The sequence below is a fragment of the Dermacentor andersoni genome, chromosome 10 (assembly GCF_023375885.2).
Source record: "Dermacentor andersoni chromosome 10, qqDerAnde1_hic_scaffold, whole genome shotgun sequence".
Lineage (NCBI taxonomy): Eukaryota > Metazoa > Arthropoda > Arachnida > Ixodida > Ixodidae > Dermacentor > Dermacentor andersoni.
Genome location: NC_092823.1, coordinates 34,218,384 through 34,230,104, shown reverse-complemented (window position 1 = coordinate 34,230,104; position 11,721 = coordinate 34,218,384). Strand labels below are relative to the sequence as shown.

Sequence of the window (11,721 nt, the reverse complement as noted above, 5' to 3'; positions counted from 1 at the left end):
GCGTGTATGTATATATGTATATATAGACAGAGAGAGAGAAAGGAGACGTGCTAACCTCTCCATCAAAAAGATAGCTGGTACGCCACAGAGTAAATGAGCATACGCGCGATTATGACCTAATGGTTGAGAAAGCAAGCATAGGAATGCTAAGAACGTTTGCCTTAATAAAGAAATGTGTTCTTGATGACGTTTATTTGGTGTAATAAAATATTTACGCGCTATTTGTTTTATCAAGGTGTAGTTCTGTAGAAAATAAAGCCAGCAGCTTGGGCACCTATGAGGGCAGTAAAGGTGCTAGCCTGTTCTGCGTGTGAGGTATTGGGTAAGCCAACAGAAACAAGATTCACCCAGGCTGCAGCAGTGGCAAGGATAGTTCGGGAGGCTTCGTGAAGAAACCTTCGCTTTAAACACATTTCAATCAGAGATCTTTAAGGCAACGCTGAATGCTACAAGTTATTTTGTTTATGGCGTGTGAAGCTACTGGAGGTCTCTGACAATATTGTCGAGTGTTTGCTAGCGCGTGCGTTATGAAATGGTGCTATGCATATAGCTTCCTGAAACGAGCCCGTCACTTCGCTCTGGCTTCTGCTTATAAATACTCAAAGTGGCTTTGCAGTTGTATCTCGGGAAGTGTATGGGGGATAGACACCGCCAGACACCACGTTTTTCCCTTAGTTATTTTAATGCGTCAACCTATCAGTTATGTTTATGCGTTTACTGCTTTGACCAATGCAGTTTTTCTGCACATGTGAGGGGAATGCAGCATACAACAAACTTGGTGTAATCAAATCATTGTTCTTGTGCTTTTTTTTCCGCATGCAGTGAAATTTACTATTGGGCTGTATACCAGTCAGATTATGTTGTTAGAGGTGCTGTGTATCGGCCAACGTGCTCTCCATGTCGGTGTCGTCATGGCTGCGCTGCAGCAATTGTAATGTGCGTTGGCTTGCACCCCTTTTGTAATGGCTGCAATGTAGTTTTAACACTCTGTCAGAGTGCAGCTCGGGTTTCAATGGCGGGCTTACTTCTTACGTGCATTGAACTGTGGAGAAATATAGTAGAGTCACACATGAAGGATCACGTTTGAGTAGCATCAAGGCGAAGCCTCTATTTTACCTGGAAAGTTCGCCATGCGTAATTACGTTCAGCATAAACTAGCGAATTGATGTGTCCATAACAACCAGGCTGCGAGCAAAAGGGCAGTTCAATTGCTCGTGACGTCATGAGGAGATGCGACGCACGGAACCCAGCAGCATGAGTGCGTGCGGGCGGGCGCACGTGACAAAGAACGCGAAGGGCCGGTCGACGGTGAACTGTGCGCGCTGGCGCGGGACCTTCACCAAGGTGCGGAAGCCGTGAACCAGTGCGCGCAGGGGACCCGAATGTGGTTTGGTGCGCGGCAGGGGCCGGCCTCCGGTCTGGGCCGTCTCGAAAGCGGCTGCATGGTGCATCAGCGTCACCCGCTTCTCGCCTGTCGTTGATCCCCACAGCTCGGCGTCCTCTGTGAACACGTGACGGACGCCGATAGCGCCGAGTAACGGTATCATATCTGTCACCTGACGGAGAAGAGGCAGACGTGGGCGGTTACAGGCTGCCCCGCGAAGCATCGTGCCGTTACATGAAAGCACAGCAAAGCAACTATTTAAATTGTGTATTTACAAGGGTAGCAAGGACTGGTCAACATGGAAGCCACCTAACATCAAGCAAGGCACGCCGTCGTTATCACACCACCAGTGAACGCTTAAGACATCCCACTAAATGCAAAGGTCAACATCACCGTCTTTGAGTAGCACGTAACAAGACCGCCGGTGGCCGAAAGGCCGGCCCAACGCCACTAAGGATCCACAGTAGGGGAAGGGCGCATATGCTTGTCTCGAAACGTAGACGACGTCGATGGGCAACGGAACGAAAGATGTAATGGGACTGGCGGACACAATCTCATACGCCACGTCAGTCACTTGTCGAAGAAAAAGGGCAACGGTTAGGTGAAACTATAGCGTTTCACATAAAACAACTATAGGGTGCTCAAAATTCAACTGCTAGGAGTATGACAGTCAGTAAAAGGACCTGCTCAATGGTAATGCTTGCAGCTTTAGACGTCATTCTGGCTTCATATAATGAGGCTACTGTTTTTCACTATCTAAGTACTCACTGCTTTCTCAACACAGCAAAGTAGTTATTATCTGTGCCCATGCGCAATCATTACAAATTATAGCAAACTTTGCAAACTCGCAAAGCCGTTCTGTGCAAAATATACGCGAGCTTTAGGCAAATAAGTGCTCACGCATTCTTCCAGTGCCCGTCTGACTCCCCACCAGAGTTTCCTGTAGTAATTTGTGTTAGAAACACTAGGCGTGAAATTTATAGTGTCAGAAAACGCGCCTGCAAGTCATGAGATTGTTCAGCAGCCCAGAAACAACACGGACCATGGACGAGGATGGGAACACGCAATACGAGTGCCTTTGTGTTTGCCTATTGGAAGCAGGCTTAGACTACAACGTTCCTTCAATAAATATTCAGGAAGAACACCTAATTACAACAGACGGGATCCTCTAGGTCACGTCTATATGCGTCATCTACGCAAGCGCACTAACAAATCAATTTTTTTTCCAGTGGCAAAAAAGATGCTCAATGACTATGCCTCATGGAAACGGAGGGTAAATTCCTAATTTGATATGGTTGTGTCGAATAGTTGCTGCTGTTACACTTCGCGTGTAACACCCCGGGCGAAAAGGATGCTCAACCACCATGCCTTATCGAAACGCAGGATGGATTCCTAAATTGCTGTGGTTGTCTCGAGTGGTTGCCGGTCTGGCGGGCACCCCGCAGTGTTCTTAGGCCCTTTTGTGTGTGTGCGTGAAAAGCTTTTCAGCGAACTGTCCGACTCAAGAGGAACTGTCCGACCTTTCCGCGAACCAACGTCGCCCAGGAGGAGAGAAGCTGCCGCAAAGCAACGACGGGGACGTGCAACGTCGCCCAGGAGGAAAGAAGCAGCCGCGAAGCACCAACTGGGACTCCGTGCATGTCACGTGACCTTGAAGTGATCAAGATCCCGCCTACAATTTTAGTAGGCCTATTTAAAAGGCCCCGCAATGTACTTGTTTAATTCATTCGTTCTCTTCTTATCCTTCACCAACCTCTGAATGAATAGTCCAAGTTTCGCACTAGAAATCGTCTCGTCCTGGCCTGGTCGCCACGGTGTACCAGACGCCTGCAGCCCGCCGACAACGCCACGCTACCCAATAGTGACATCGGTCGAGGTTCGAGAAACGGCATCGCAACAGCGGTTATCTTGCGCGCGTGATCTTTGCAAGCAGTTGAAAGTGGCTCTATTCTGCTTATTGCTAATATATTATTTCCAATGTACATGATGGATTGAGATGTCCGTTTAAGAGCGAAGATATTAGTGAGCTTGAAAGGCAAAATCAACCGCTATTGAATTCTGGCGCAATTTTCCACTTCACCGCTTTACTTGAGTCACTGACTTCGCCAAGGAGAACAGTTCTTGAGTTTATTTCCTGCAGCTATAGTTCGCAATCCTACGAGCGCGCTCGCTACTTATAAGGTCTCCAAAGATTACCTATAATAGATCTCTAGTGATGTTCCTGTAAAGAAATATATAAATGTAAAGTACCGATGACACCTTTCGCCTGAGACTTTAAACAATTATAGTAAAGTTCTCATATCAAGGCTCTGCAATTCGTTTCTCTACTCTTTTGTTCAGCATCAAATACTTACGTTATCCTATTCTCCGTGACAAAGTGCCTTTGTACATTGTGCACGTGATCTAAAGTCGTCGCCTCTCATGCAGACATTTCTTTAGAAGGTAATATTGAACCACTGTCCTTCCAACTGAAACCAGCGTGTGGAAGAGAATATGAAAAAATTTACTATGGGATTTTATGGGCCAAAACTACGATCTGATTATGAGGCATGCCGTAATGGGGCACTCCGGTAATTTGTACAACCTGGTTTTTATTCCTTTTTTCGACTTGATCCTAAATACAAGTGCACGGGAGTTTTTGCATTTCGCTCCTATCCAAATGCAGCCGCCGTGACCTGGATTCGATCCCGCGGCCTCCTGCTTAGCGAAGGGAACTTCTGTATCCAAAAGGTAGTGTGTTCACTGGCTTGTGCGCCCCCCCCCCCCGCATGCTATGATATAAGAATAACTTGTACTTGTCCGCAACGACCGACGACTCGCGATAGCAGGGCTCGTTCTCAAAATTTTCATTGCTTATTTTTATGGCTAGGCTTTCTGTTTGATTTGGATTGAGCTCATAGCAGTAGGGCTGGGCATGTAATGTGAAGTCGTAGTTGCAAACGGTGCAACAATTGTTACTTGTTGCGTGCCGAAATATCTCACACAAAACTTTTTATAGTAATAGTTATTGAAGTTTATTGGAAGCCGAGTTCCTGTCAACTGTCGCGGCTGTCATCCTGTTTACTTGGCACTTAAGGTAAACTAGAAAATGTAGCCTTCATTCTTCCCCTATAATGATTCGATTTCACCCCTTCAACGTGAATGTCTTATCCAGGGGCCAACGAAACGCCCTCTAGGCGCTCGTATGGATATAATGAAGTTTAGTGTGTGCCCACTGTGTCGACCATTGATATTGAAAGAACGACTATATTGGGCGCACAATTTCTAAGCCACTGCACTTCAGCCACTGTATCGACAATTCAACAGTCGTGCCATTCTAAGCCGATATTCTCAGAAACATGTACACGGAAATATGGAGGCAGCAAGGATAAATAGACTAAAAGACGGCAACACAAGCATTCGGTCGGTTGGAATCACAGAAAAGAATTAGACCTTCTTCGATTGGGTTGTTAGTACGTAGCGCTGTTGCACACGTGAAGCGCTCTGAACGTAACGTACTTACTCGTGTCTGTCTTGCATTAAGGTTTTCTTTCTCTTTTTGGCGAAAGTGCTTTGACAAAATTACTATGTGAGCACCTTTTGTTTCCACAACAAACGCTGGTAAATGTCAGCGTTTCGGTTCTTTGTCTTTTTCTCTAATTCGTGTTTTGTCTGTTGTGCCAAACAATGAGTCTACTTTTGCATAACGCTGGCCGATCTCTCCCGACAAAAAGAGCTCCGTGCCGCAGGCAGCAGCGTTGCCTCCTGCGTCCGAAGCCACCGAAGCACGTTTTGTCGCGTACAAAGAGCTTTCATTGTTTGTTCCTTGAAATGCACATTCCTCGTGACTCCAACACGGTACTTGTTTTGCATCTTCGCGTAGAGGCTATGAGATGCTTGCTTTCCCCGTTAGAAACTAGTCTCGTCTAGAGGTGTAAGCGCTGGAAAATTAACTGTAAAAATTAAATAATGAACTTTTTTCGAAATTTGCAACACATAGAAAGTAAAAAAAAAATCTACACAGAGTAATTCTCATTCTCTGTTTAACGTCACATGACTCTAGAAACGATGACAAGAAAGCGGCAGCACAATTTTTTGAGTTTCTTCATTCTATGCTTTCAGTTTCGCTTTGAAACCCTGGTGTATCCTTCAAACGTAGCAGAATAGAGGATTCAGTCTGTTTTAAGTCCTGAACTGGCGTTTGGGACGACACGAAGCATGCGGAACTTTCATGCTGGTGGCAAGCCTATAGGCGTGACTGGCAGTCAGCCACTCACGCCAATAGCTCATAGGTTACCGCAGAGACCTTCATCATGTGCCAGCTGTGAACTGAATTGGTCCTTGACGTAATGGTTTTGGGGAAGAGCGCAAGCTGGAGAGAAGTAATTAAGACAAAATGAGACATCCACCCAATCGTAGCTCAGATGCTAGAGCGGCTGCCCCGGTAAGGTGGTGTTCGCGGGTTCAAGTCCCAGACCAGAACAAACTTTTCTTCAACTACGAGGCTGTTCTTTCGAGGAAACCATATAGGTTTCCTTTGTAGCAATTTCTACGATTGGGTGGATGATTCACTTTCCCTTTTTAAATTGGTTTTTTTTTAAATTTTAAAGTTTTCCCTTTTTAATTTTCCCATTTTAAGATGTTCATAACAAGCTTAGAAACAGACTGACATGTAAACGTGTTGGAAAGCTAAATCACATGCAATGAAATTTGAAGGTGGTAGGAGCCTGCGGCGACTCTACTACGAGTGCGTCCAGCAAGACGCACTCCGGCACTCAGTGACATTTTTTTTTTCAGTTTCTGATGAGCAACGTTTTATAGAATAGAACAAGGCGTTCATTCCGCTGTCTTCGTGTTCTCTGCTTAATTATCGCATGCATTTGTGGATAAATATTTTGATTGGTGCAATAATAACATCAGCTATATTTAGTGGAGCTTTAATTTTGTATACAGCATGTGTGTAGTAGCCAGAGCTTTGAGCCATGTCGAAGAACAATTGTTGCCTAGCGGGTGGCTGAAATGTACGCACACATTTTCCAAACCCGCCGTGGTTACTTAGTGGCTTGGTGTTTTGCTGCTAAGCATGAGGTCGCGGGATCAAATCCTGGCCACGGCTTCCGCCTTTCGATGGGGCGAAATGCAAAAGCGTCCGTGTGCTTGATTTATACGCATGTTAAAGAACCCCAGATAGTCAAAATTAATCAGGAGTCGTACCGTACGACATGCATCTTAACCAGATCGTGGTTTCGGCACGTAAAGGCTCATAGATATTTAAATTGAATGTTAAGAACTTGACAAAGACACGGCTTTAATCAATCGACGCGAGGCGTCATCGGCAGGAAGAACATTAGCAATGGATCGCTGCCGTTCAGCGAGAAACTTCGTGTTCTGAGGCTTCCTTCTGTGATCTAGGCGCTTGTTGCAGTCGATCATATCTAGACGGGTAAGCGGCAAAACTCATCATGGCGTACCCACTTTTTTGGTTCAGTTTGCCCGCAGTGCAGCATACAGGATAAATACATTTCGCTTAGGTTCTGAACGCCGCCTGCCGCTTCTGCCGTTTCTGCTTGTTAAACGCGTTGGTCAAGCTACACATTGAAAAGCTTGCGCCCTCCGGGGGCTTATCTGGTCCGACAACAATAATCGCCACCTATCTTTCCCGCATTTTTGTTTTACTTAACTCTGCGCACCAGACGTTTTCGGGTAATGAGCGGCATGCGCACTATCAGGGTGACATAGCAGTCTTAGCAGGAAAGCAGCGAACGCAGACCTTCATAGAAAGGACAAGCAAGCAAGGCAGATGTCGATTGCTTTCTGTGGGCCAAGGTAAGCCCCAAAGCGAGGAAACTTTTGTAAGAGTAGGGACTGCATGAGTGCAGCGTGTACTGTGTCAGAATTGCAGAGGCTTGTAAGGACTGATATTGTTTATTTGATGTGGCCAGTTAAATCGTCGCACCAGCTATCACGCAGTTTATGTTTTTCAATTGATTTTATGCGTGGCTTCGCACATGATGAACAGTTACTGCTTGCTTCATGCAGAATTGCTGAGTTTTCCTACATATTAACGTTTACGCCTCGACTCGTTTGTAAGTGGCTTAAATCACGCTGTGATTTACACTAATATTTTCAGGCAAATGCTGTTTAACAGCCTTATTTTCGCTCATGGATATCTTCGGCATTATTGTTGCTTGAGAAATGCGTTAGGAAAAAGGTAGCTCAGAGCGAGGATTGCTCATAGCTACTGCATATGGTATTGCTGTTCCACTTTTGCTGAGAAATTCACGTCTGGTTTGTAAAGTTGTAGTGGTGCAGTAAAATCAGGAAGGTTAGGCAGGGGGTAGCCATCGCGAATAGCGGCATTGTTCAAGGCGCGGTATACAGAGCCGCCAGTCACATAGAGGCTTCTTGGGCAGCATGTTCAGAGGAGATGCCCAAAGACTTGATGATGGTCGCACAATGCCAAGCTCCAGCATATGGTCGAATGATCACTGGCAATCTCGAGTCAATCCGGTGCGATGCGTCGTGAACGACTGTGGACAGATGGGCCTGTGGTGATAATATGGTGGGTGACATCGTGCTTGAGAGGACGCAAGAAACGGGACAGGTGAAGCAAGTCTAGAAACTCGTCGAATAAGTGCTCATAAACCGATGAAGGCGGCTTGTTCGTAACGGTACAGATGCCGGCTGTAGACGCTATAACTTGCACCATTAGGTGTGTCGCAGCATCGAGAAGACGCTTGTGGGCCGTTCCACAGGCAGGTCAAACCGACGAATAAACTCAGCACCAAGAACCGGGTAAGCCGCATCCTCTACGAGGAAAACCCATCGCAAAAGACGCCGGAGTCCAAGGTTCAGTGTGACGGCGCGCTCACCGTATGTCATGATGTTGGTCTTGTTTGTGGGTTGCAGCGTAACTGCAGATCGGCGATTCTTCGAAAATGCAGGCGAGGGTGGAACGACGCTAACTTCGGCTGCCGTGTCCACTAGGAAACAGAGACCAGACGCCTTGTTGGAAACGAAGAATAAGTGGCCGGCAAAGAAATGGTCGGCGTGGCTACGTCCATTAGGGAGTTGTCAAATTGCGCGAGATTTACCAGAGATAAGGCAGCTGTAGTGGCGAGCACCATGCGGACGGTGGAAGCCCGGCACTTCAAGTTCTCCGAGTAGGCCTTGATCGAAAGAAGCAGCCTATCGCCGAGGAGGTGCTTAAAACGGTGCAAAAGCTGTGAAGGCTAGCGGTCGCCTCGTTCTTCAGCTGAGAGTATCTGCTCGAACCTCTCCGACAATGAAGTAGGCTTGAGGAGCTCAGCCGACAAAATGTCATAGGGGTTTGTCTCGGCGGAATAAGAATGAGGTCTTGGATTTCTCCGGCAATCTACGGATGAAGCACTGACACAACGTAGTGAAATTTCGAAGTCTGCGATGTTATCCGGGTCGTCACGAACTAGCTGTTGACTTGCGCTAGCCAGAGGGAGATCAGCTGGCCAGAACGTGGGTAGTCGGAACGAAAAAGCGGAGACTGCTTGGTACGCTGTGGCGTCGGAGGAGGCTTGACTGGAGTCGCCGGTGGGTTCCATTCTCACCGTTGTCAGCAAATTGTTGCAAAGTTGCGAACGTCCTTGGTCACCAATAATGTAGATGTCGCGTGCATGTGTTTACGAGATGCAACTGCATAAACACAAGTAAACACACATAAAAACAGATGTACAACAGGAGCTTGTTGTATCAGAAACGTTGCTCTATGGAGAAGAGGCAGCGACTTCCGGCGGTACATGACGAAGGAGTCCAACTTTCCTTCCACTATCTACGCTTGCCAAACCGCGCTCAGAGACGCTGGCTGCAGTTACGGGCACTGGGCGCGTTCGGAGTGAACGCGGGGTAACGCGGACGGCGACGCCGGTAGCTCTGTTACATCTTTCGGTGCGTTGCCTCGTTGGCGCTGCTACAACGTCATTACGCCTAGATGATATATGACTGGTGTTATCACGCAGTGTGCGTTGTTGGATTCACAGATGAGTGCCATATTGCTTGAAAATTTCACGCACAATTGAATATATATACAGGTTGTCCCAGCTAACTTGGACCAAGATTTTGAAAACGCCTATGCGTTCTTCCGAACATAAATCGCGTGGATTTTAGCGTTTATCTAAACTTACAGTAACATTTGTTTTTGCTCGTCTTTTTTTAAGTAATTAGCCGAGATAAATTTACCTCTCTAAATATAGCTTGAAACGTTTAGGCGTCAATCGGGAAGTTGGGGAGCTTCACAAATATTGCCCAACCCAGGTACTTCCAACGAGTTAGACTTAGCGTGGCCCTTTTTATTAGGGAAAAACGAAAGCCCGCGGCGTTTAAAAAGTACCACGTGACAGCGCGCTCTTTGCGCCCGAATGCGCCGCGATTACAGTGTCCTCATGAATGATTTGTAAAAACATTGCCAGCGCCGCGCCTTCCGTTCACTTACCGAGAAAGGGCCTCAACCTTTGCTCGGCTCTGAGATTACCGGCAGCGGCTGGCGACGGCGCACCGAAAAAGCGCTTCGTCAGCAGCCGCTCGCGCCTGTCAACGAAGAACGCGCCGTCATCAGCCGTTTATTTCGATATGACGAGAATCTCATTTTTTTCCAGCGTTGAAGTCGATGCGGAGTAGAAAAAATACACACAAAACATGCATCATACATCTGGAACCCGTGCGAAAGAGAGCATCATTTGTTGCAACGGCGCTTTTCTTCCAAGCTGTGCCAACGGCTAGATGCATGTGAGCTCGGCTGTCTATTACTGTCGTGCCGCGCAACCGTTTCGAAGAATTTGTTTGCAGTGCCTAAAGCACGCTGTACTCAAGCGAGCAGAAGGCGAACATGGTCTTAGCCTTGGGAGCGGCACGGGGCGACAAGAAGCTGCCAAGGTATACCGAAATTGGCAATGTGGGGGAAGACCTAGCGCAAACACAATTATGAGGAGTTACCTTACACTGAAAGAAATAGGTAGCTTCAAGAAGACGTGGCACAGAAAGGGGACCATCAATGAAGTGGTTGAAGGAGACATTTTGGCTTTCGTGACTGCAAACCGTCATTCCAGCGTGCGTGATGGGAGGGGTGAGGTCGGCATTTCGAAGTCTTCAGTTTCAAAAGTTCTTAGGAAGACTTAAATGCATACGTATCATCTCCAACTGAATCAACAGCTGCGAGAAAGAGACTTTCAATGGCAGCTCGATTTCTCAAATTGGATCCTTGTGAACAGTGACGAAATACTGGATTCTGTTGACAAAGTGCTCTGGGCAGATGAGGCAACCTTCTGCAGAAATTGTCAAGTGAACATTCATAATGCGCATTACTTGAGCGATACGAACCCGCATTGGGTGGCGCAGACCAGACACCAGTACCTGTGGTCATTCAGTGTGTGGTGCGGTATCTTTGACAGAACAATAATTGGCCCCATATTTTGTGACCACATCCTCACTGCTCAGCGGTACGTGAACGACATCTTGGAACGCCCACTCGAAGATTTTCGCTCTGATCTTCCTCTTGCGTTTTTAAAGCGAACTTGGTATCAGCACGCCGGTGCACCAGCTCACAGCAGCAGCCTTGCCCGAGCCTGGCTTGACGAAGCCTTCAAGCGCCAGTGGGTCGGGCGGCATGGAAACAGTGGCATGGCCGGCAAGGTCACCGGACTTGACACCTCTTGGCTTGTTCTTGTGGGGACATGTGAAGATTGAGTGCACTGCAAACCTACAAATACACCAGAAGCGCTAAAGGCAGATTGCTCAGGCCTGCAGCGAGGTACCGTCTTGCGTCATCAAAAAGGCTACATCGGACGTGCTGAAAAGGTGCCAATACTGCATTATGGCAGAGGGCGACTTGTCCGCACACTTTCTTTAGACAGACATCACCGCGAACAAATCTCTACAACCGTTTTCCATGAAAAGAGCCACATGTGGGAAGCTTTTGTACGACGTGGAAAAGGCGCGTCAGTAATGTGAAATTACAAATTTTCTGCCGACAAGGAATGGACAGGGAGCTAAAAAGTCACATCCATGTCAGTTTACCATTCTTCCTTTTGTGAGAACCAGCGTAATTCACACGACGTTATCAAGCTTGCTATAATGCGTGTTTGCTTGTTGGGGTCTTGCTCCCAACATCGAACTCATGAGCTTGCCATTTTTCCTCCGCATGCATTCTGCTGGCGTGAGAGTGCAATTATCACCACAGAAACGGGAGCCGCGCTGTATTTCAACTGCCGCCCGAACCCACTGGCGTTTCTCTCGGAACTAAGCACAACGCGAAGTTCTGTCGTGGGCAGTACGAAAGGCGCGAAGTGAGCGATGTTTTTTAGAAAGGACGGTTGAGAGCGCTCTGACGG

At 47.3% G+C, this 11,721-nt stretch overlaps 1 protein-coding gene across 2 annotated transcripts in view; it reads right to left on the bottom strand.

Annotated features, from left to right (window-relative positions):
• Positions 1-711: 711 nt before the first annotated feature.
• The window catches only part of LOC126519075 (serpin B3-like), a 36,799-nt gene continuing 25,789 nt past the window's right edge, over positions 712-11,721 (bottom strand). Inside the window, exon 5 of one of the 2 annotated variants that reach the window (XM_055065292.1) lies at positions 712-1,556. In XM_055065292.1, the coding sequence (XP_054921267.1) occupies positions 1,221-1,556 (336 nt within the window). In that variant the 3' untranslated portion in view covers positions 712-1,220. The remainder of the gene's footprint in view (positions 1,557-11,721) is intronic. The other variant, XM_055065293.2, reaches the window with a different exon arrangement.